General features: G+C 43.9%; 1 protein-coding gene across 1 annotated transcript in view; it reads left to right on the forward strand.

Moving 5' to 3' along the window:
- Window positions 1–24,799, forward strand: part of Uggt1 (UDP-glucose glycoprotein glucosyltransferase 1) — a 130,343-nt gene extending 105,544 nt beyond the window's left edge. Inside the window, exons 36-41 of the mRNA XM_059281277.1 lie at window positions 223–405; window positions 6,383–6,543; window positions 7,943–8,057; window positions 16,998–17,114; window positions 17,717–17,870; window positions 20,945–24,799. Of these exons, the coding sequence (XP_059137260.1) occupies window positions 223–405; window positions 6,383–6,543; window positions 7,943–8,057; window positions 16,998–17,114; window positions 17,717–17,870; window positions 20,945–20,970 (756 nt within the window). The 3' untranslated portion in view covers window positions 20,971–24,799. The remainder of the gene's footprint in view (window positions 1–222; window positions 406–6,382; window positions 6,544–7,942; window positions 8,058–16,997; window positions 17,115–17,716; window positions 17,871–20,944) is intronic.
- Window positions 24,800–25,850: the final 1,051 nt, after the last annotated feature.

Below are 25,850 nucleotides of genomic sequence, written 5' to 3' on the forward strand. Positions count from 1 at the left end.
TCTATCATATCATGTGATGACTAGACGTCATCAAGAAATGGGGATTGGACCAGAGTTTATATGTGCTCTTGTGAGTCAAGTGAATTAAGACCAAATTTCTCACTAGACCTTGTTTTAGTGTAAGTATTTTGGTTGTACTGTAATAATGGTGGTTAACTTAAATTAAAGAATCAATTTTCTTAACAAGAATGAATAATTATTGTTCCCTATGTCTAAAAATAGGAGTTTATACCTTACATGGCCAGCAAATACAATTTCCAGTATGAACTTGTTCAGTACAAATGGCCGCGGTGGCTTCATCAGCAGACAGAGAAGCAGCGGATCATCTGGGGCTACAAGATCCTCTTTCTGGACGTGCTTTTCCCACTGGTTGTTGACAAGTTCCTATTTGTAGACGCTGATCAGGTGAGCTCTGAACACCAGGTTTTGATGGTTTGTGTTACATATGTCAGCTTTCTTTTCCTTTTTAAAAACAATTTTCAGATAGGGAAAAGTACCTGTTTATTTTGCATTAGTATTTCAGAAATATTAAAAAATACCACCCAGATGTTATCACTTTTTAAATTTAAGTTCCATCAGCTCATCTCCCTTTAAATATCTTTTTCCTTGAGCATTTCATGCATGAATACAATAAAATGCGGTCACATGATCATATATACCTGATCATATATACCCTCCATAACTAACTTTACTATGTCCTATTAGTGCAGCCCATAGGTGCATGGGTATAGATTCATCTGCTGGAGCATGGGAATCCTATCAGTAGACATATTCTAAAAAAGAATGATTCTCTCTTCTCAGCAACTACCCAGTGGCAGTAATGCCTCAGTAAGGGGTGGAGCCTGCTTATCATCTACCCCATTCAACTGCATTTTGGCTGACTTGACCCAGGTAGCCACAGCCACTATGAGTTTATGGTATGATAACCATGTCATGTTCAGAAGACATTTCACAGCACTCTTCAGGCTCTTAGATCCTTTCCATTTCATCTACCTCAGTGTTCTCTAAGGCTTGGGAGATAGGGGAGATGATACCGATACTCTGTTTAGCATTGAGCAGTCGGTCTCTATTCTCATTACTTTGACCAGTGATGTATCTCTCTGCTGCCCACTGCATAAAGAAGCTTCTCTGACAGAGCAGGTGCAGCACTTGTCTGTGGTTCTAACATGACTGTTTAGAAGGTACCTTGAGCATCACTATTTAGGAAAATAGCAATAGCAGGTTCTGCTCTAGGGCTGATGACATCCCCAGTTCTGCATTTCTGGCCGTGATTACAATACTAGGTATGAAATTCCCTCCTGTGGTGCAAGCCTCCAATCCAGCCAGAAAGCCTGTAGTTACCCTAGAGCAGTCACGCCACCACTGCACTAGTGGTGAAGTGTCCCCATTCTGTGGGTGTGCATACACCCACTTCACAGTTGCTCTTGTTGTGCAGAAGCGTTTCAGGTCATGAGAGCCCGTTTGTTGACTGAATACTTTATTTCCTCTGCTATTGGAGTCTTGTTCAGAAAACCCTCCCTGGGCCTGTAAGTTGAAGTGTGCTCCCTACTTTTTTGTCTAGCAACTTCAGAGTCAATCAGGTCTTATGTTGAGGTTCTTGGCGAATTGGGGTTTAGTTTGTGCAGAGTGAGAGATAAGGATCTAGTTTCATATTGAATTCCAGTTTTCCCAGTACCATTTGTTGAAGATATTGTCTTTTCTCTACTGTGTATTTTTTAATATTTTTGTCAAAAATCAAGACTAGTTATATGGACTTATATCTGGGTCCTCAGTTCTATTCCATGGATCTGTGTGTCTACTTTTGTGCCAGTTCCATGTTCTTTTTATTACTAGTATAATTTAAAATCAGACACAGTGATAACCTCCTGCACTGTTCTGTTTAATTAGGATTGCTTTGGTATCCTTGGTCTTTTGTGCCTCTGTATAAATTATCTTGGATGTTTTTTCGATCTACAAGGAGTAGACTTGGAATTGTTTTTGGAATTGCACTTGAGTATGTTGACTGCTTTTGGTTGGATGGTCATTTTCACGATAGTAATGCCTCTAGTCCACAAGCACGGGATATCTTTCTATCTTCTACCTTCCTCAATTTCTTTCTTCATTCTCTAAAAATTTTCATTGTAGTGGTCTCTTGTTTACTTGGTTCGGTTTATTCCCAGATGGTTTTTGTTTGTTTGCTTGTGCCTGTGATCTCCCTGGTTTCTTTTTCAGTCTGCTATTGTAATATAGGAAGGTTACTGATTTTTTTTTTAATGTTGATTTTGTATTCTGCCACTTTGCTGAAAGTATTTGTCAGCTCTACAGCTTCCTTGGAGTCTTTAGCATCTCTTATGTATAAAATACTATCATCTTCAAAAAGAAATACTGTGACTTCTTTTCCTATTTGTATTCCTCTTGTTTCCTTCTCTAGTCAGATTGTTCAAGCTAAGACTTCAAGAACTGTATTAAGTAGAACTTGTTCCTTGTCTTGTTCTTGACCTTAGGGAGAAGCTTTGAGATTTTCTCCATTTAGTATGATGTTGGCTTCAGGTTGGTTTTATATTTATATATATATATATAGTTTTTATTATATTAAGGTATGAGCCCACCATCCCTAGACTCTCCTTGGTTTTTATCGTGAAGGGATCTTAGATTTTTATCAGTAACTTTTTCTGTGTTGATTGGGAGAAACATGATTTCTGTTCTCTAGTCCATTAATGTGATGAATCTTATTTATTGATATGCCGCTCCCGCATTCACTGAAATAAAGCCAACTTGGTTATGATGAATGATATTTTTAATGTAAAGTTGAATTCTGTTAGGATTTTATTGTGGATTTTTACATCTATGTTTATCAAGGAGATTGGCCTGTAATTTTCTTTTCGTTGTTGTGGATTGTCTTTATCTGATTTTGGTGTCAGGGTAATACTACCTTCATAAAAAGAGCTCAGAAGACTTCCTTTTCTAATTTATGGAACAATTTGAATAGTAATGGTATTAGTTCTTTGAAGTTCTGGTACAACTCTCCAGAGAATCCACTGGAACCTGAGTTATGGACAGTTGTAAGCTGCCATGTGGGAGTCGGGACTCACACCTGGGTTCTCCGGATGAATAGCCAGTGCTCTTAACCACTAAGCTCTATCCCACTATCCTTCAATTTTAGTAGAGAGTTTTACTGGGTATAGTAGTCTTGGTTAGCAGTTGTGTTCTTTTAGAGCTTGGACTACATCTTTCCTTTTGGCTTTAAGTGTTTCTGTTGAATAACCAGGTCTTATTCTGATGGTTCTGCCTTTATAGATGGCACGACCTTTCTCTCTTGAAGCTTTGAGTACCCTTTCTTTATTTTGTGTTTTTAGTATTTTAGGTATAATATGTTGGGAGTTTCTTTTCTGGTTCTGTCTAATTGGGAATTCTGTAGCTTCTCGTAGCCTGCTGGGCATCTTTTTCTCTAGATTTGGGGAAATTTCTCCTATGATTTTATTAAAAACATGGTGCTTTTGGTATAGCATCCTGCTTCTTCTGTGCCTATAATTAGAAGATTTGGTCTTTTGGTCTTCCGATGGTGTCCCAGATCTCTCCCATCGAACTCCCTCTGTGGTGGTATTGTGTTCCCCAAAATATTGTGCACCCTAATAAACTTATCTGGGGTCAGAGACAGAACAGCCACTAGATACAAAGGCTAGAAAATGGTGGCACTCACACCTTTAATCCTAGCACTCCAGAGGTAGAAATCCCTCTGGATCTCTGTGAGTTCAAGGCCACATTGGAAACAGCCAGGCATGGTGACTCACACTTTTAATCCCAGAAAGCAAGCCTTTAATCCCAGGGAGTGGTGGTAGAAAGCAGAAAGGTATATAAGGCGTGAGGACCAGAAACTAGAAGCATTTGGCTGGTTAAGCTTTTAGGTTTTGAGCAGCACAGTTCAGCTGGGAGCCATTTGGGTATGGGGACACAGAGGCTTCCAGTCTGAGGAAACAAGATCAGCTGAGAAGTTGGCCAGGTGAAGTTAGCTGTGGCTTGTTCTGTCTCTCTGATCTTCCAGAGTTCACCCCAATAACTGGCCTCAGGTTTGATTTTATTGATAAGAACTTTTAAGATTCCTGCTACATCCCTCCCTTCCCCCAACCATTTATCATTGACCTTTGCTGCATGATTTGATTCCTCTGTCTTGACTTTCTGCCCTGACACTCTGTTTTCCACAAGGTCCGTTCTGTTTGTGAGGCTTTCCAGCTGAGCCTTTATTTGGCTAACTGAATTTTTTATTTCCAGCATCATTTCAGTTTGGTTTTTCTTCAGCATTTCCCTTTGTCTCTGTCTCTCTTTCCATCTCCCAATTCAATTTTCATGTCTTGGGTTGCCTTCCTTATTTTATTCAGCTCTTTTTGTTTTGTTCTCAGAATGTATTCTTGTCTTTAAGTTGTTTGGACATAGTTATATTTATTCTCTTAAATTCTTTGGCTTGTAAGTTCTTCCTAGACATTTTTGTTAGGAGCTATAGCAATGGGATTAGTAATCTTTGAAGGAGACTTGTTATCTTGGTTTTCTTTTTGTTTCTGCCCTGGGCCTTACACATCTGGAGTTAGTTTACTAGTTGAGTTTTCCTTTCTTTTCTATTTTTCATTGTTTAAATTCAAATCACCTTTTATTTTCTTTTAGTGGTGGTGTTTATGGTGTTCAGGAGAGGACTAAATTGTTTCCTTCTGTGTAGGACAAGTGTGTAGAGATAGGATCTCTATCAAAAGTCTTCCTCTGAGGGTCAGGTATTGTCCTATGTGAGTGGGGGCATCCTGCTTGGGTCTGCAGCTTCCTCTGTGAGTTGTGAAACTCCCAGAGTAAAATCTGGTTCCTGTTGTGAGTCCACAGCTTCCACTGAAGCCACTGCAAGATGTGAGACTTCTGATAAGCTTGTGGTTCTAATTTGGAGTCAGTCCAGTCCCCACCCTGCGTCCGCAGCTTCTTGTGAAGCTGTTTGTAGATGTGAAGCTCCCTACACACCAGTAGGCCTCACCTAAGTTCAGGATTGGCCCTGAGTCTTTGGCTTCCTGGCACATCTCATTTTCGTCTTGTCTTAAATACAGCTACTCTATTGTGTGTGCAGTCCTGTGTTTTACTTGGTTCATTTAACATAAATACCAAGAATTAGAAAAATAAATGTTTACTATTACTTGGTCACTATGTCCAGTTATCTGCCCAAATGTTAGGCACTTTATTATTTGTTCCTTCTTTGATTTTTGAAACAGCCTTTCTCTGTTGTCCAAGTTGTTCTTCTGTCTCTGCCTCTCGAATTCTAGGACCCCAGGCCTGTGCTCCCACATCCAGCTAAGATAAGTGTTATTGGCACGGGCGATAAATGAAGTTCCTGGGAAATGCTTGGTTCTTAGGACAGGAATGCTGCAGATACTTCTCTGTCATACCTTCTCCACGGTGATGCTGATCTTTCTAACAGTTACAGCTGCTTTCTCCTCACTGCTAGACTAGCCTTTTGTTAGCCTTCTCTTCTCCTGTTGATCCTCCTCACTAGACATCTGACTCAAAGCAGGCAGCTTATTAACCAAGCCACAGCCTGAAAATAAGACGGTCTTGAAATTCCGTGTTAAACAGGTTCATTGCTTTTGAATTCACCCTAACTCAGTTTGTCCGAACGTAGGGTCCTCACTCCCGTCTGAACCCTCATCAGCACGGTCTTTACTGTCTACACGTCTGACATTCTGGTCTTGGGCACTCCCACCAGAGTGGCCCTCTAAGCTCTGCTTATGGCACTGTAGGGCTTCTCTAGCCTGCATCTGTAAACTCCTCCACATGCTTCCCACAAACCAGCTTGAGAGCTGCAAGCTGCTGGTCAGGGTCTGTCACTCCAGTGTGGGCCTCAGTATCAGTTTCCTGTACTAGATACTTGTCTCATTGCTCCGACCAAAGCCCTGACCGGAGCGGATCAAGGGAGGAGAGCTCTGTCTGGGCTCGTAGTCTTAGAGGGTACAGCCTGGCGTGGCAGAGAAAGGGAAGTGGATGATGGACCAGGGGGGCAGGAGTGCCTGTTGTGACTGCTTGTCTCCATGACAGCAGACCAGGGGTAGAGAATAGAAGCTGGGCCAATGCCAGGCTGCAAGCTTCAAAGGCCTGTCCCTAGAGCCTTTCACCAGCCAGGCCCAACCTCCAAAAAAGCTCCACAGCCTTCAGAATAGCCCCACCCACCAGTTGGGGACCAACTGCTCAAAACACGAGTCTGTGGGGACCATTTCAGATTAAAGCAGACAGTGGAGGAATCCAGGCTTGTATTCTCGAGCCTGTGCTGTGACTCATCGAGTTGCCTTCCTGCTGCCTTGTGCAGTGTATTCTACTTTCAGGAATGCCTTAGCGTTATCTGTATGTTGGCTAACAAGTATTTTGACTTTCTTTACTGCAGATTGTACGAACAGATCTGAAAGAGTTAAGGGATTTCAATTTGGATGGCGCCCCTTACGGCTACACGCCTTTCTGCGACAGCAGAAGGGAAATGGATGGCTACCGGTTCTGGAAGTCAGGGTACTGGGCCAGTCATTTGGCTGGTCGGAAGTATCATATCAGGTACTGAAAGAGTGCTCCCTACAATCCACAATTCAACTTTGCTGAATCAGTGAATAGATATTATATTAGTATGGCTTAAAGAAAAATTCTTAAATTCTAAGAATGTGTTATAAAGAGAAACTTTATTCTTTTGCTTAGCTGCATATACTGCAGTGTGTTGTTCATAGTTTTCCTGTTACAGTGTGTCCTGATGCATAATTTATGAAATACATTTTGTTTTGTCTATTTCAAGCATATTTGTAACTTCTTGGGTCAGTGAATAGGCTGGGCATGGTAGCACACGCCTTTAATCCCAGCACTGGGGAGGCAGGGCAGGCAGATCTCTGTATGTGTTTGAGGCCAGCCTGGTCTACAGAGTGAGTTCCAGGATAGCCAGAGCTACAAAGTCTCAAAAAAACCAAAACAAAACACAATACCTACCACCAACAACCAATATATGCATTTATTATTTCTAATGGGCACGCCATGTCTTCTGGAAGAAGTGTGTTTGGAAGATTTGGAGGCTAGGGCACATACAAGAAATAATACAGGGCTGGAGAGACAGACAGCTCCAAGGTGAACAGCACTGGCTGCTCTTCCACTGGGCCTCGGTTCAGTTCCCTGCACTCGCATGTGGCACACCACTGTCTATAACTCCAGTTCCAAGGCATCTTAGGGCTTTTGGCCTGTGTAGGTACTGCATGCATTTGATACACAGACATAGATGCAGTTAAAACACCCCTACATGTAAAAATGAATTTTAAAAAGAAAAGATTTACTTATTTTATGTGTATAAGTGTTTTGTCTGCGTGAAGGCTAGAAGATGTCAGATCCTCTGAAACTGGAGTTACAGGTGGTTGTGAGCCACTATGTGAATGTTGGGAACCAAACCCTGGTCCTCTGGAAGAGTAGACAGTGTTTTTCACTCTGAGTCAAGTCTCTTGCTCCCTAAATAAATCATTTTTTAAAAAAAAAAAAAAAAAAAAGGACACATACAGAGATGAAGAATGATGAAGTACAGTGATTTCAGTTTATACTTTGTTTCCTGGCCTGAAAAAATTATAACACTGCCTCTACCCCCATTTAAGAGATCATCAGGACAGCTTTGGTAAAGGGTTATTATTTATCAGTTTCAATGATTTTTATTACTAAACCTTCTGAGTTAGCTAGAAATCTTACCTCAGAAATTAATTTCCTTGTAAGACAACAAAATAAAAGGCTGGCTAGAGTGAGCTCTTACAGCAGATCATGGCCTTCAGGACGTGTCCTCTCTGAAGGATGCACACTCCTCTGCTGCCATCCTCCAGTTCACCCTCTCAGTGACACTTGAAGTGTCTGGCTCATGACCTGTCATTCAGTTTGGTTTGTTGTTGACATAAGTCCATGGTTTGGCTGTAACACGTGTCTCTCCTCTGCTCAGCGCACTGTATGTTGTGGATCTGAAGAAGTTTCGGAAAATAGCTGCTGGTGACAGACTTAGGGGACAGTACCAAGGTCTGAGTCAAGATCCCAACAGTCTTTCAAATCTTGATCAAGTAAGTGACCGTTGACTGTTTCACATACAGTCATGCCATTTTGTGTCTCAGTACTCTTTTAGAACTGAACTGTTTGTTCATGGAAAGTGTGTGTGTGTGTGTGTGTGTGTGTGTGTGTGTGTGTGTGTGTGTGTGTGTGATTTATATCTGATCTCAAGAGAACTGAGACTGTCAAATAGCTTGGCATTTACATAACATAGTATTAAACTTTTCCTAACCCCGACCTTCCTCCCCAGGTCAGAAACTTTTAGGAAGGTTTGCTGAATAACAATTTCACATAGCAAGCATTTTCAGAAGTAAAATTATAGGTTTGTTTTATTTGGGTTTGTTTTTTATTTTATTTTTTTATGTATATGGGTGTTTTACCTGCATGTATGTCTATGTATCGTGTGTGCAGTACACTCAGTCCAGAAGAGGAAATCTGATCCCCTGGAACTGGGGTAACAGACTGTTGTCAGGTGCCACGCTGGGTCCTGTGGAAGAGCAGCCAGTGTTCCTACCCTCTGAGCCTTCTCTCCAGCCCCAAATTATAGTTTTAGGTATTTTTAGATATCTACTGTCAATCAATCTCTCCCTCCCTCCCTCCCTCCCTCCCTCCCTCCCTCCCTCCCTTCCTTCCTTCCTTGTTTTAAGACTAGGTTTCACTTGACTTGTAGACAAGGCTGGTCTTGATCCATCTACCTTTCTTAAAATTTTTTAGTTGTTTATTATCCATTAAAATCTACATCAAAGAGTATATCAAGGAATCACTACAAAGCAAAGCCCAGAACCAGAACCTTACTCAGGAGTACATCATTACTGCCATCACACTGCTCCCTTCACCCTGACTCTGACGGGAGTCAGTCCACTTGCTTCTCTGTAGACTCAGTCTGAGCCTGTGGTCCTGCCTAGGTCATGTGCTTCTGTTTTCTCTTGTCCTCTTATCTTGTCTTGGAGTGTGGTCCTTCTACTCACGTGTTTTGTTGTTATTGTTGTTTTGGGTTTTTTGTTTGTTTGTTTTTTGTTTGTTTGCAGTTTTGTTATGCATTTTACTTAGCTATTCTTCATTTGCATTTCTCCCTTCCTCCTTCTCTTGTTCCCTTCTTTCCTTTTAGTTGGGCATGGTGGAGCACATTTTCAGTTCTAGCATTCTGGAGACAGAAGCCAGCCTGGCCTGTATATTGAGTTCCAGGACAGCCAGGGCTGCAAAGAGAAATCCTGTTTCAAAACAAACAAAAGGTTTTGAGATATGTTCTCCAAACTACCCTTGAACTCCTAGATGCAAGCAGTCCTTTTGCCTAAGCCTTCTGAGAAGCTGGCACTGCAAACTTATACCTCCCTAGCCTGGCATATTTTCAGTCTTTTACTTATGTGGATAATGTCACTGTGAGCACTTGTGTATGCATATGTGTCACTAGGTGGGAGTACTAGGTCATCCGTTATTTGTGTCCGTACTACCATTTCTAGATAATTATATATATATATATATATATATATATATAATACGAGGGCGGTATGTGCACGAGAGTACAGCCCTCAGAGGTCAGAAGAAGGTGTCAGATCTCTGGAGCTGAAGTTATAGGCAGTTGTGAGCCACCCAGCATGGGTGCTAGGAACCAAACTCAGGTCCTCTGGAAGAGCAGCCGCTACTGTTGACCACTGAGCCATTTCTCCAGCCACTCAGCTTTTTAGTGTGATTCTAGTTGGCTCTTCCATCAGCACTGTGAGAAATGCTATTGCTTATGTTTTGATCAATACTTCATGGTCAGTCTGTTTACTCTAGGTTAGCTGAGTTCCCATTATAGCTTCCAATTGGAGAATTCAATCTATTTGTGTTAGCTGTAATTGTTAGTGAGGCAGAATATACACCTGATATTTCCTGTTCATTCTCTTGTACCCTTGTATTGCATCTTTTCTTTTCTTCAATCCTACATTTGCTTTATTTTTCTAGTGTATCACTTTAGTAGTATATGTTTAAAGTTATCTGTCTAGGGGTATTTGACTTATTTCCACACTGACGGGTGTATGCGATTGCTGTGGACATTGGTAGACAAGTACATGAGTTCTTGCTTTCAGTCCTTTCCTGTAGATACCAAGAAGTAGAAGTGCTGGTTCATACCAGCACTCAGTATTTACTGTTTGAGGAGCCACCAAACTTGCCACAATGCTGGCACATTTTACATTCCAGTTAGTTATGCACAGGACTCCATTTGCTGCAGATTCTCAGGTGCACACTCACGTCATAACATACATATGGAAGTCAGATGACAACCATAAGAACTTGTTTTCTCAGAGATCTGGTTTAGGTTGTCAGGTTTGGCAGCAAGTGCCTTCTCTCACGGAGCCATCTCTGGCCCTATCTGCATTTCTAACTTATTTCTTAAAAGTTACTCTGGCCAGGTGTGGTTGCACACTGTGACCCCAGAGCTCCAGAAGCAGAGACAAGAGGGTCACTGCAAGTTCCAGGCCATTTCAATCTGTATAGGGAATTCTGGAGTAGCTAGGACTGGATAGCCAGGCTCTCTCAAAAAAAAGAAAACAGGGTCAAAAAAATGGCAAAGCAGGTAAAGGTGCTTGCCACCACCATACTTGATGGAGTTTGAGCCCCAGATCCCATGTGGTGAAAAGAGACACCTGCCTTTTGCAATTTATCCTCTGACCTCTACACATGGGGCACACGCATGCGCACAAACACGCGCACGCACAAAGTAAATTTAAAAAATGGCTGGCCTAGTGGACCTGAAGGAGACTCTTACTGTGTGGGTTATCTGTGGTCCAGGCTAGCCTCAAACTCCGTGGTCTTCCTGTCCAGTCTTCCTTGTGTTTTGATTATAAGCTTGGGTTTCCATGCTTGGTTCTCATTGTGGTTTCTTTTTTTTTCTTTTCTTTTTTGACAAGTGATATTGCTGTCTTTCTGTGTGGTTATTTATATGTTGTATGTGGAAAGGGGGCTGTTTCAGCCAGTTGCCCATTTTAGAGTTATTTGTTACTGAGTTTCAGGAGTTCTTTGTATGTCATGAACAGTAATTCATCACCAGATAAGAGGCTGACATTTCCTCCCATTCTCCCTTGTTACCTGTGCTTTTTTGCTGTCCTACCCTGGAGTCCATACACAAGTCCACCATCCTAGGGGTTCCCCTGTGCTTTCTTCGAGAGTTTTACACTTTGAGGTCTTTGCTACAGTTTGGTTGATTTGCAGATAGTGTAAGGTAAGGGTCCATCTTCATTCTTTCGTATTTATACTCATTTCTTTTGGGAAGGGCATCATTCTGTGGATTTAACCCAGGACCTCATATTGCTAGGCAGCCCTCCACCACTGAACTATACCCCTAGTTCCCTGTACTTGAAGTATATATTCAGTGAATTTAAACTGGCAACTTGGCAGTTCTTCTTTTTTTTTTTTTAAGATTTATTTATTATTATGTATACAGTGTTCAGTCTGCATGTCTGCCTGCACACCAGAAGGGCACCAGATCTCATTATAGATGGTTGTGAGCCACCATGTGGCTGCTAGTTGAACTCAGGTCCTCTGGAAGAGCAGCCAGTGCTCTTAACCTCTGAGCCAGCTCTCCAGTCCGGCAGTTATTTCTTTTAGAAGTTTTCTTGCCGTTTCTCTTTCACGGTCTTTTGGTTTCTGATGTTTCAGTTGAGCTGTTACCTGCTGCCCTGATGATTTTATTTTAAGTTTAGTTTCTTGCTGTGTTCAAGATTTGTATTGCGTACAATTCCCAGAGTTGCCGAGGCAGGGCTTCTGCTTCTGTGTTCAGAAATTCAAACTGAACATTCCATCTACTGCAAGTCTTCCAGGTCTAATAAAACAACCTCATAATCCTTTAAAAAAAAAAAAAAAAAAAAGGGTTTGTATTGCAACGAAGTGGCCAGCCAGCTGGTTGTGGGTTTTGATTTATTGATTATTTTTTATTTTTTTTGGTTTTTCGAGACAGGGTTTCTCTGTGTAGCTTTACACCTTTCCTAGATCTCGCTCTGTAGACCAGGCTGGCCTTGAACTCACAGAGATCCACCTGCCTCTGCCTCCCGAGTGCTGGGATTAAAGGTGTGCGCCACCACCGCCCGGCGGGTTTTGGTTTTTTAAGACAGAGTCTCTCTCAAACACTAAACTGGAAGTCAAAGTATATATGCAAAGGACCTGTGGGGTTAAAATGTGTTTGTGTATATATGTATTTGTGTGTGTGTGTGTGTGTGTGTGTGTGTGTGTGTGTGTGTGTATATATATATATATATAATAAAAAGTAAAATAAAATTAAAAAGAAAAAGCCCTGACATCATATTATGAAACCAGGAACCTCCAAAGATGCCATCGAGTTCATTTTCTGTTGGCCATCTCCTTCAGGGCATACTGCTTACCCTTAAGAGTAGAGAGTTTAGCGCCGGGCGGTGGTGGCGCACGCCTTTAATCCCAGCACTCGGGAGGCAGAGCCAGGCGGATCTCTGTGAGTTCGAGGCCAGCCTGGTCTCCAAAGCGAGTTCCAGGAAAGGCACAAAGCTACACAGAGAAACCCTGTCTCGAAAAACCAAAAAAAAAAAAAAAAAAAAAAAAAAAAAAAAAAAAAAAAAAAAGAGTAGAGAGTTTAAGCCTGGTGATGGTTGCGCACGCCTTTAATCCCAGCACTTGGGAGGCAGAGCCAGGTGGATCTCTGTGAGTTCGAGGCCAGCCTGGGCTACAGAGCGAGATCCAGGACAGGCTCCAAAGCTACACAGAGAAACCTTGACTCGGGGGGAAGAAAAAGTAGAGAGTTTATTTCCCCAGTGAGACTTCCTTGGAGAAAACTAAAATTTCATTTGCAAGTGGATATCAGTTGGAGATAGCTTCTGGGCTAGGATGGGGGCATGTTTCCACTTTTCCTTTCAGTCCTAGAACCTCAGCTGGTGCACACCTGTGCAAGCCCTGTGCGAGCTGCTTCAATCTCTATGGGTTCATGTGTGAGGTGATCCTGTTGATTTAGAGGGCCTTGTCTTCTTGGTGTCCTCCATCTCCTCTGGCTCTTACACTTTTTCCTCCTCCTCTGCCTTGGAGTTCCCTAAGCCCTAAGTGGGAGGGATTTGGTGGAGACATCCCCTTTAAGGCTCAGTGTTCCAAGGGCTCCCACTCTCTGCATAATGTCTGGCTATGGGTCTCTGTATTTGTTCCCATCTGCTGCAGAAGGAAGCTTCTCTGATGATGGCTGAGCAAGGCACTGATCTATGAGTGTAACAAAATGCCATTAGGAATCATTTTATTCCTATGTTTTTTGTTTTTAAAGGACAGTAGTATTTGGTTTTGCCTAGATCCCTTCGCTATCTAGTCTCAGGTTCTTGGTCACCCAGGCAGTGTTGGGTATGGGTTCCATCTTGAGGAGTGGGCCTTAAGTAAAACCAGATATTGGTTGGTTACTCCCACAGACTTTGGGCCACCAGTGCACTAGCATATCTTGCAGGCAGGACACCATTGTAGAGCAGAGTGTTTGTGGCTCAGCTGGTGTTTTCATTTCTCCTTTGGTAGCATGCAGAATACCTTCCTATACCACAGATGCGAGCATTTAGGGGTGAAGGCTCTACCTATGCACCAACTCGACGTCTCCATGTTTAACAAGTTGGGTGTTGTCTTCAGCAATAGGGTCTTACTGACAGTTTGTCAGAGCAACCTATAGTCTTGACAACAGCCTGGCTTGTTTGGGGTTCCTATGGGACTTCTTTGGCTAACAACTCAATTAGATGCAACCGACCCTCAGTACTAGAAACTTCATTTGGTGACAAGAGATGTCCAGTTGGGGCTCTGGCTCCCCCAATATTTCTGTTTATTTTCTGCAGTGTCTGAGATGTTGTTTTAGTAAGGTTATTTGTAGAAATTTGAAGTTAAGAATAGTATCTTCTGACAGATTTTATTCCTTCTTGTCAGGAGCCTAGTAGTTCTGCTATCCAGGATTATTTGAGTCCAGTTTTAGGCTCTCTGTGATTTGATCTACAGCCTTTGGTGGGCCTGTTAGTTGATATATACAGTACTTTTCTGTGGCCATGATAGAACACCATGACCAAGAGCAACTTAAGGAAGAGTTAATTTGGGCTTCTAGTTCCTAAGGGAGAGTCCACAATGGTGGGGGAGGCATGACAATAGGCTCTCGACCAGGAAGCTGAGAGCTCACACTTTCAATTGCAAACTCCAAGCAAAGAGTGGGGCTGGGCAGTGAACTCTCAAAGCCTACCTCTACTGATGTACTTCCTCCAGAGAGGCCACACCTTCCCATACAGCCCATCAACTGGGGATCGTGGTGTGCAAGTACCTGAGCCGATGAGGGAAATTCTAGTTCAGACCACCACCGTTGTTCACTCTGAAGTTGTGGGTATGTTCTTTTAGTATCCAAAGCTAGTCTCCTTGCTTTATGTGTGACTCTTTGTTACTGAAGTAGATTGGTTGTTGAAATCCTTAGAAAGCATTACTTAGCAGCTTGTGATGCTAGAGAAAGAGCCCCAGATTCCACAGTTTTCTTTCTGGGCCACTGTTCTCAGGCCTAATAATTTATTCTCTCATTTGCTCTTTGATGCCTTCATGCATATGCTTTTCTTTTGTTTTGGGTGGTGGTGGTAATAGTGATTGAACTAGGCCTCATTTACACAGAACACACACTTTACTGAACCACACTCTCAGCCTTAAGCATGTGTTTTTCATAATATCACTGAGCTCCTCAGTTGTCTTCAGGATTCAAGTTAGTCTCATTTACCTTGTCTACCATTTCAGAGGTAGAATTTGCCCTTCCCGCAGAATATAAAATTAAGTGGACACGCTGTTCGGTGTATTACAGTAGTTCCAGTGCAGCAGTGTCTAAAACTAAACTCAGATACATCAAGATTGATATTTGATAATTTAAGTTTAATGTTTATTTTGTTGACAGGTTTGTAAAGGGGATTGTCTCAGTTACTTTTCTTTTTCTGTGACAAAGCACCATGACCAAGGCAATTGATAAGCGTTTAATTAGGCCTACATTTTCAGAGGGTTAGAGTCTTTGATGGTGGGGCAAAAACCATGGTGGCAGGAACAGCTAAGAGCTCACATCTTGACTACAAGTGGGAGGAAGAGAGAGACACTGGTGTGAGTCCTTTGAAACCTCAAAGCTGCCCTCAGGAGCACACCTCCTCCAACAAGGCCACACCTCCTCACCCTTCCCAATACAGACGGTCCCTGCTTCTAACTTCTACTACTGGCCAACAAGATCACCATATCCTGAACCCACTAGGAATTCAGTCAATCCATTCTAGCAGTGCTCTCAGCATATGAGCTGCCATATGGTTGGTGAGGACAGTTCCACCAACTGGGATCAAGTATTCAAACCTATGAGCCTGTGTGGGCATTCTCATTCAGACCAGGGTATGAGTGGTTGTTGCTTGCAATATACTGTTTGGTCTGACTTGCTCTTGTTTGAAGACAGGATCTCACATGGCCAGGCTGGCCTGGAACTCGGTGACTGTCAGCTCTTCTGCCTTTGCCTCCAGAGTGCTAGGATTGCAGTTGTATACCACTACACTCAGTTGACTACACTATATCATTCTTTACAAGCATCACAGTCAATCATTTGTGTGCATTTTATTTCACTGATATGTTGGATTTTTTCCAGTGTGTCAGGATAATGGAGCATTTTATTGTGGGAGACATATGGGATCCTGCATTTGGTAGCAGAGCTCAGACAGGAGCTTCTCTTCTGGAAAAGTATAAATTTTGAGAACTATCTCTTCTCTCCAGTTGAACTTCAGAAGTGAACAGAGGCCAGGCATGGGGACTCACAACTGTAATCCCAACACATGAGAGGCCAGGCAGGAGGACTTCACAAGGCCCAGACCAGCCTGAGCAAGTGAGACACTGTCTCAACAAAAACAAAAGAATAGGATTTTTTTTTTTTTTAAATTTACCTTCATACAGGAAAGTGTAGTTGAATTTTGTTTGTGTTGTTTTTGGTTTTTTATGTGTATAAGTGTTTGCCTGCATGGGTGTATATGTACCATATGTTTGCCCAGTACTGGAGGAGGCCATAAGAGGGCATCAGGTCCCCTGGAACTGGAGATACAGATGGTTGTGAGCTGTCATACAGTTGGTGGGAACCAACTTGGGTTCTCTGTAAGAGCTGCTAATGCTCTTAACTTCGTAGTCCCCTCCTTGGGCCCCTAGTTGAAGTAGTGTTATTGTTTGTTTTTGTAAGGTTTTTTGTTTTTGTTTTTGACTTTTAATTACGTGTGTGCATGTGTGGTGGTATTTTATGTTAATAAATAAAGTTGCCTGGGGTCAGAGCTATTAGAGCCATAGCAAGTGCGTGGCAGTGGTGGTGTACGCCTTTAAGGACCTGGAGGGCGGTACATACAGGCAGTGACGAGGCAGTCACATGATTGGGTTTACAACCAATCAGAAGCCAGAACAGAGAGACTATAGAGACAGACACACAGGAAGGAGGGCTCCTCTTTCGGAGAGCTCTCTTGGCTGAGGAGGATCCCTGAATCAGAAAGGGTGAGGCTCTTGGCTCTGACCTCTTGGCTCTGACCTCTTGGCTTTCTTCTCTGAATCGGCTCTGTGTTTTTTGTCTGATAAAACCGTTGGCTATATCTACACTGAATTACATCTACATTGGGTTCTCTGTAAGAGCTGCTAATGCTCTTAACTTCGTAGTCCCCTCCTTGGGCCCCCAGTTGAAGTAGTGTTATTGTTTGTTTTTGTAAGGTTTTTTGTTTTTGACTTTTAATTACGTGTGTGCATGTCTGAGTGTGGGTATGTGCATGTGTGTGTGGGTGCCTGCAGAGGCCAGAAAGGGGCATCAGATCGCTTGGAGCTGAAGTTACAGGTGGTTGTGAGCTGCCCACCTTGGGTGCTGAGAACTGAACTCCAGTCCTCTGGTTGAATTTTAAGCTAACACTTTTTTGGTTGCTTATTTAAATTTCTTTCTGAGTTTTTGATCCTTGTGTTTTATTTTCTTTACCAAACAGGATTTACCCAATAACATGATTCATCAGGTGCCAATCAAATCTCTCCCTCAAGAGTGGCTTTGGTGTGAGACGTGGTGCGATGATGCTTCTAAGAAGAGGGCAAAGACGATCGACCTGGTGAGCGGCCTTCCCTGCTGTGACCCGTGACAGTGCCTGGGCGCTTGCTAGTGTTGGGTCCACTTGACTCTGTCTGAGTTGGGGTTGGAGCTGCAAAGCATGTCCTGGTCATTTCAGCAAAGCGTGTCCTGGTCATTTCAGCAAAGCATGTCCTGGTCATTTCAGCAAAAGCATGTCCTGGTCATTTCAGCAAAGCGTGTCCTGGTCATTTCAGCAAAGCATGTCCTGGTCATTTCAGCAAAGCATGTCCTGGTCATTTCAGCAAAGCATGTCCTGGTCATTTCAGCAAAGCATGTCCTGGTCATTTCAGCAGGGCTCTTCTTCGCTTGCCACGGGAAGCCAGGTCCCCGTGCGCTGGCAGAACCGTTTTCTGCTGAGTCACTACTTACTTGTCTTCCATTCCGTCTCTGTGCCTGGAAGGTTTTCCTTTAGCCTGGAACCTTTGCTGCCCTCTGGGTCTGAGAGTATCTCACTGTGAGCTGGCCTAACAGTGAAGTCCCGCTCCTCTTGCCTCAGTCTCCCCATGCCTTCTGGACGCCCCTTTGAATCTGTACAGCGTGCCTTTGCTGTGGCTCCGCTGAGCTGTGTGTGTTGTGTTTCAGTGTAATAATCCCATGACTAAGGAGCCCAAACTGGAGGCTGCTGTGCGGATCGTCCCCGAGTGGCAGGACTATGATCAGGAGATCAAGCAGCTGCAGCTCCTCTTCCAGGAGGAGAAGGAGATGGGGACCCTGCGTGAAGAGAAGACGCAGGAAGGTGAGTGTGAGCCTGGCTGTGGATAAGTAACTCCTTGTTTCCCGTCCATTGTCAGGACAACAGAATAAGGAATATAAGGAGGAGAGGGACGCCTTTCCCTTGATCTTGACCTTAACTAGGTTCTGTTTTTCATTTTGCCCCTTTGGCCAGCCCTCTAAATAGCACTCTCAATGAAGTTTTGCAGTCCTCCACTCAACACACATACACACTTTCTTGTTTTGGTCAAAGGAAGAAGACATGCTTTTTAAAGAAATTTTTAATATGTGTATATTTTAGTGTGTGTGTGTGTGTGTGTGTGTGTGTGTGTGTGTGTGTGGTCATTAAATCTGCCATGGTATTAGACAATAAATTTAGGTCAAGACAAAAATATATATTTATTTGAAAGTAAACAGTATAAAACAGGCATATTAGAGTGAGGATGGAGTGTATTTAAACTGAAGATAAAAGATATCAGTCTTTTTTACATAAAATTTCAACTTTCATATCATTTTACTACAACTTCATAATTCGTTCATTTATTATTTAGAGGGGGCACACATCACTGGGCATGGCAGCACATGCCTCAATCTCAGCACTATTGTAGCACGAATCTTAAAGGTCTTAGTAATAAAAACAAACCCGGTGCCAGGTATTGGGGTGAACGCTGGAAGATCAGAGAAGTAGAACAAGCCACAGCCACCTCACCTTGCCAGTTTCTCAGCTGATCCTGTATCCTCAGACTGAAAGCCTTTGAGTCTTCATCCAAATGGATCTCAGCTGAACTGTGCTGCTCAAAAACCTAAAAGCTTAACCAGCCTAGTTCCTGGTCCTCACGCCTTATATACCTTTCTGCTTTCTGCCATCACTTTCTGGGATTAAAAGCGTGAGTCACCATGCCTGACTGTTTCCAGTATGGCTTTAAACTCAGAGAGATCTGGATGGATCTCTGCCTCCCAAGTGATAGGATTAAATGCGTGTGCGCCACCATTTTCTGGCCTCTATATCTAGTGACTGTTCTGTTCTCTGACCCCAGATAAGTTTATTAGGGTACACAATATTTTGGGGAACACAATATCACCACACACTATGGAGACAGAGACAGGTGGATCTCTGAGTTTGAGGTCAGCCTAATTACGTAGTGAGTCCAGGCCAGTCAAGGAAACATAGTGAGATCCTGTCTCAAAACAAGAAACAGCCGGGCGGTGGTGGCGCACGCCTTTAATCCCAGCACTCGGGAGGCAGAGCCAGGCGGATCTCTGTGAGTTCGAGGCCAGCCTGGGTTACCAAGTGAGTTCCAGGAAAGGCGCAAAGCTACATAGAGAAACCCTGTCTCAAAAAACCAAAAAAAAAACAAAACAAAAAAAAAAACAACAAGAAACAATGGGCTGGAGAGATGGCTCAATGGTTAAGGGCACTAGCTGCTTTTCCAAAGGTCCTGAGTTCAATTCCCAGCAACCACATGGTGGCTTACAGCCATCTGTAATGAGATCTGGCGCCCTCTTCTGGTCTGCAGGGATACATGCAGACAGAACACTGTGTACATAATAAATAAATCTTAAAAAAAAAAAAATTAAAAAACCAAACACACATACAATGTTATTTTAATTGGGTAGCAGCAAACTGAAAGAGCATAAAGACTTGTCTTTATGAAGCCTGGATATGTAGCTCAGTGGTAGAACACTTACCTAGCATGTGTAAGACCCTGAGTACCATCCCTACCGCTTCCAAGGCTAGACATGGATCTCTGTACAAAATACTTTCATATTGTTTACCAGTCAAATTAGGTGTTTTGTTTTTGAAGCTACTAAAACTTACAAATAAATGTTTAGTGCCTTTGCCCATCCATACCAGTCCTTTTTTTTAGACAGGGTTTATCCGTGTAGTTTTGGTGCCTGTCCTGGATCTCTCTATAGACCAGGCTGGCTTTGTACTCACAGAGGTAGGCCTGCCTCTGTCTCTGCCTCCTGAGTGCTGGAATTAAAGGCATGCACTACCACCTGCCCGGCCCATACAAGTCTTAACAGTTTACTCAAGGCTAAGAGGCGAGAGGATCAAGAGTTATACTCATTTTTTAGCCACATAGTGAGTTTGAGACCAGCCTACAAAAAGAATGAATAAATTGGGCTCTGGATCTTAATATTTCTCCTACTTTAAACTTATCCTAAGAAGCAAATACAGAGCTTAGGTCTTGAGTGACTTGACAGTCCATTCTGGAGACTGCCAGGGTAGTAAGAATCATAGCTAGAAGGTTACACAGTCACCATAACTGTGTACCCCACATTTGCAGCGGGAGAGATGGTTCAAAAGCACAGAAGTCAAGTTAGAGTCACCATTAGTGTCTGCTATATCAAAAAAGGCCGATGTACTTATTGATAATGCTGCTCATAAAGGAGACACTGGTGAGACTCTGGTGCAGGAGCCTTGCTGAAGCTGTATGGATCTGGAAAGCCCTTGCTTAAAAGCAGTGTGTCTGTTATTGAGAGGCTCTAAAGTCCTGTACACTGGGCTCAGCGGGCAAGGTGCACAGCGGGCACAGCCTGATGATGACCTGAGTCTGAACCCAGAACCCATGTAAAAGTGAAGGAGTTTTTGTTGTCCTCACACGGTTGTCCTCTGACCTACACATGTGCACCATGGCATGTGCACACAATAATGGTAATAAATAAAAACATACTATGAAAGAAAATGATTCTGTCTTCAGCAATTCCTCTGTTAAGAATGCATCTTAAATAGTTCAGTACAAGGGGAAAAATCCACATGAAGAAACTTACTTTACTGTTACATATCAATTAGTAACATTAAAACAGTTTAAGGATCAAAGAAAACAGCTACCCAGACACAGGAATAAATGTATAAGTGCAGAAGATCTCTGGAAAGCAGGTTGGCTGAGAGCCAGTACTGCCCTGGTGAAACAGTGTAGCCACAGTGCCAGTCAGTGATTCTTAAACTGAATGTGTTCTTTCTCTTATACTTGCTTTCAAACCTTAATACAAAATACCAAGCCCCAAGCTCCTATAACTCCATCTGAGACATACAGTGGAGTGTGCTGTGGACGATGCTCACACTTAAGTCTTATATTTTGTTCTTTTCCATAGGATCTCAGAAACATGAAGAATTATGATCTCTGGAAGAAGACAGGAAATCCCACCATCTGACAGTTTTTGTACTAAATGCTAGTTTTTTCTGATCTATCGATAAAACTGCTGATGAACCGATTGGGCAGGTGTACCACACCTATTGATTTAGACTACTGCACCCTAGGGGGTGCCGGATCTTTGGGGCTAAGGCTCTGTTGGATTTGTACCTCAGAGGAAGACAAGTGGCTGATCTTCTGGGACTGTCTTCACACCAGAGGGAGAAATGGTGGCAGCAACTGAGAGAAGCCACGTCCTTTGTGCCCACACGCAAGAGCACACATTGCTGCACTGGCTCCGAAGCTGCCAGAAAAGCCACCATGTCCTTCCTTACCTCAGTTTACCTGCAGCCCTGCTGCACTGCAGATGCCCACCCTGTACCAGGGCAGGTGGGCAGATGCTTCATCCAAGGTCCAAGCCTCAAGGTCCATGCCAACACACTTCTCATATCCCGTGCCCCACATTCTCTCCCCCAGTATCAAGCTCACTGTGGAATTGAGCCCAACCGATAATCATGTGGCTTCAGGGTTGGCTCAGTTGCTAAGAAATCAGTCTTCAGGAGAACTGGGGTGGTTTGGATGAGGGTTGTGGAAACGACAGGCAGAGGAGAGTTTTCTGGTGTCAAAGGAAAAAGACAGAAATTGGCCATTCTCTTTCAGTCTGTGGGGCTGAATTTAACGGAAGCTTTATTCTATTACCAGTGAACTTTCTACATAATTGTTTTGTAAACAATTTTTATATTTATGAAAATGTTTGCTTTTTCTTCCTACTTTCTAAAAAACGGTTGGTTCTGAATTTCCTGGCTGGGCACAGGCGTACTGAGTCCCTCCCTCAGTGGTCCATCTCCGTGTACTCAGCCTCCGTCTGGATGACGACCATGCTGTCTGCCCTTGCCCTTGTCCAGTCTTCTCTCAGACCCAGGAGACTGTCCTTAGTCTTTTCTTCCCCAGATGCTCTCAGACCAATGACCAGGAATGGCTGTCTCTGGAACTCAGTTTCCTGTGCTCTGTCTTTTTCCCTATTACTTTGGCTCTGTGGGTTGCCTTTGGCTTTTGAGACTTGCCCAAGGTCTAAGTTCTAAGGTAACTGCTGCGTTGTGTGTGTCCACAGCCACAGCCCAGCCTTGTCAGGAGCAGCCTGGGCTGTGAGCCTGGGACATGTTGTTAACCTGGCTGCCCAGGATTCGGGGATCTGCAGCGGAGAGTTACAGAGTGTTGCTGGCACTGGCCTGCCTCAGTCACAGGGGCTGTTCTTCCCTCTTTAACCTGCCTTTAAAATAAGAAGGGAGCTGGGGTGTGGCTCAAGGCTCTGTGTTCCATCGCAGCATTGCATCCCCACCTCAAAAAAGAAGAAGCAAAAGTGAATATGATGAGTGAGTGCACATGGATAAGACCTTGCCCATCTAAGCTAGGTAATACGTGTGTTTTCAAGGAAGAATGACCTACAGTAGCCATAGCTGGGATTTGAATGGGCAGTTACTAAGTAATAAATAGTGAGAGACAGCAAAACATCATCGAAACCCACGCAGCCCGCAGAAACCCCTTAACTCAGCCAGCTGGAGTTCCCCAGTGAGCATCCTGAGCAGAGCAGAGTGTTCCCTCAGGTAAGGCTTCCAAGTAAAAGAACAAATAGCAAAACTAAAAATACCATCATCAAATTCGGTGCTCACAACATCCTGCAGAAACCAGCCGGGGAAGCTGAAACAGTCAGCTGGAGTTCCCTTTCTCCAAGCTTGCAGCCTCCCTACCCACTGTGGCACTTCCATAGCGAGGCCAAGCAGTGGCTGAGTCCTCTGACCTTGGGAAGGTGTCTGGGGATGAATTGCTCCCAGCTGTGTTCAAGGATGCAATATTTTGACTCTTGGACTATTGAACTGTTTTGTCATAAAGTTAGGGGGGCTCACATCCCCAGACAAAGGGCCTTGTGAGACACTTTGAGATAAATATGTCCTATAGCCAGCTTCTTAGCTAGCACATGACATCAACACACTGTACATTACAACATGAATGTTTAAAATGAAAATTTCACCACACATACATCAAGTAATAAGTTTCCTCCCCATTTTCGAGTCCTAAAGTTAACTTAGAACCAGCCTCCATTCAGGCTTCATGTCCACATGCATTAAGCTTTCAGGGATACCACTACTGCCGTCCTCAACTGTAGGCAGAAACAGTGCTCCCAGTGTCCTGGGAGCCTGTGATGAGCAGGACATAGTCAGGCTACGGGGATGTGTTTTTAAATGTTGGTCCTAGTGGCCAGTTTCCTTTTTTCCAGACAGGGTTTCTCTGTGTAGTCGTGGCTGTCCTGGAACTCACTCTGTAGACCAGGCTGGCCTCAAACTCACAGAGATGCACCACCACTGCCTGGCCAGTTTCCTTCTTTTTACCAAGTCATTAGTGCATCCTCTGTGGAAAAGGAAGGTGCAGATCATGTCCTCTGTGATCCTCCGGTCCTCGTGTGTCACCACCCTGACGTAAGTCATATTAATAGTTGATGCTGGGTAGGTCAGACCCAGCTTGCTTCTGAAGTTGTCCAAGCCCTTCCTTTGTCAGCTTGGTCCTTGCTTTCTGTGGATTGATCATCTCTACAAATTAAGCAAAAGCCCCATAAGTGATGCTACCATTAAGTGCCCCAGGAAGGGTGTCTCTGTTGGTTTCATCAGATATCTCCACCATGAAAAAAGCATACTGTGACTGAAAAGAGAGGTAAAATATTTTCCAAGAAGCAGGAAAAAACTGATCACACGATTGTCCAAGCTTCTGGAAAGTTCACTGTTGTTCTTGGCATGCGTATATATAGTTTTTTGTTTGTTTGTTTATTGGTTGGTTGGTTTTTGTTTTTGTTTTTAACCTCTTGTCATATAGTAGTAGAAAGATTCTTTTCTGAACCAGCAGGGTCGTGTGAACTGTGACATGTCAGAATTAGATGCGCCAGTGTGAGTCAGTCTGTTCTGTGGAAAGTGGCGCTTGCTGGGCATCTAGGGCTTTCAGGCACAGCTTTCCAGCATCCTGGGTTTAGTCAGAAGCTGAGAGGGATGGTGTGTTGGTTTCATAAGGTAGTTGACATTGATAGTCTGGCAGAAGCTACGTTTCCGATTGAACATGTTTTGTCTCCAGGTGCACGTGCATTGTGCTGGGCCTGTCTGGTCAGAAGCAGGCTCCATGGCAGAGCTGGATTTCCTCTGCTCACCTGGAACCTTTATGTTCTGAACCTTGGTAAGGCTCTGCCTGATGTATGTTTCCTGGTTTTAGGCTGAGTCCATGAACGATGCACCATAGTAAAGAGCCCGGTCGTAAATAAGGGAGAAGAAAACAGGAAGTAAACTTGACAGTAATTTAGACCGGGTCAGACAGCTCTCACATGGTCAGGAGTACGACGTCACTCCTCTTGTCCCTGTCTCCTCCATGACTAAATCTTTTTCTAAAATTGTTCTTAGACCTGCATGATTAAAAGACATGATTTGCCTGAGGAGTTGAGAGGGAGCTCTGATCCACTTTGCTGGATAGATTTCACGAAAAGCTGTCCAATGGGAAATGTCCTGGTGATGTGGATTATGATTTATGCACAATTCCTAAATGTGACTTTCAGGGCTCCGTCTTTTTAGTGAGTTGTTGCATCCTTGGCTTTCTGGGAATATTGTGTGATGACCAGTCGATCCAATGGCTCATCATGTTTCTTGTTTAGAAAGCATTTTTTGTTGTTGAATTTCATGAGCTCCTGTTTTCTCTGCCTTAAGGTAACGGAGAAAGTCTTAATGAGGACTTCTCACATGCCGGATGAGTTCAAGCACATTAAACATTGTCACTCAGGAAGTTACTGAAATGTCCAAGTGTCTGGAAGGTTCTTTCTTGTTTCCCATTCATTGCTGGTGTTTTGTCTTTCCATGTAACAGCAGAAAGGGCCCTTCTGTGTTCCATAGGAGTGGTGAGTCTGTGAACTGGCAGGGACTCTCCTTGCGTGTCACTGAAGGCAGCAGCACATGATGTAGCATCAGCATGCTACAGGGAAGTCCAGGACATTGGGGACAGAAAGCAGGAGATCCCTCCTGAGTCTCCTGGGTCCCCAGCAGTGTGGGGGGCTGTGACTCCTGGGTCCCCAGCAGTGTGGAGGGCTGTGACTCCTCGGTCCCCAGCAGTGTGGGGGGCTGTGACTCCTGGGTCCCCAGCAGTGTGGGGGGCTGTGACTCCTGGGTCCCCAGCAGTGTGGAGGGCTGTGACTCCTGGGTCCCCAGCAGTGTGGAGGGCTGTGACTCCTGGGTCCCCAGCAGTGTGGGGGGCTGTGACTCCTGGTCCCCAGCATTGTGGGGGGCTGTGACTCCTGGGTCCCCAGCAGTGTGGGGGGCTGTGACTCCTGGTCCCCAGCATTGTGGGGGGCTGTGACTCCTGGGTCCCCAGCAGTGTGGGGGGCTGTGACTCCTGGGCAGGGCTTGGAGCCATGCCCCCCCCCCCCCCCGCACTGCCTTACTTGTCCCCGTTGAGCTCAGCAGAGGAATGGGCACCGTTCCCTTAACCAGATGTACTACCCGAAGGTTGGCACTTTGGAACAAAAGACCACCAAGCACTCTTTTTTCCAGCCAGAAATGGGAAAATGGAGACAAAGCTTCGGTTTTTAAAGAAACCGTGTCCTCCTTTTCCATTCAAGCCAACACCTCACATGGTGTGAAGTTAATGTCCGTGAATGTCTTTAGTCCAAAGGAATGCTGGTGTTATCATGAGAGTAAGCTCTGCTCAACACAATAAACTTCTCCTCTCTTCTTTAGTTGTGTGGTTGTCATTAAGCTGTGTGTGTGTGTGTGTGTGTGTGTGTGTGTGTGTGTGTGTGTGTGTGAGAGAGAGAGAGAGAGAGAGAGAGAGAGAGAGAGAGAGAG

The sequence above is a fragment of the Peromyscus eremicus genome, chromosome 16_21, assembly GCF_949786415.1.
Source record: "Peromyscus eremicus chromosome 16_21, PerEre_H2_v1, whole genome shotgun sequence".
Taxonomy (NCBI): domain Eukaryota; kingdom Metazoa; phylum Chordata; class Mammalia; order Rodentia; family Cricetidae; genus Peromyscus; species Peromyscus eremicus.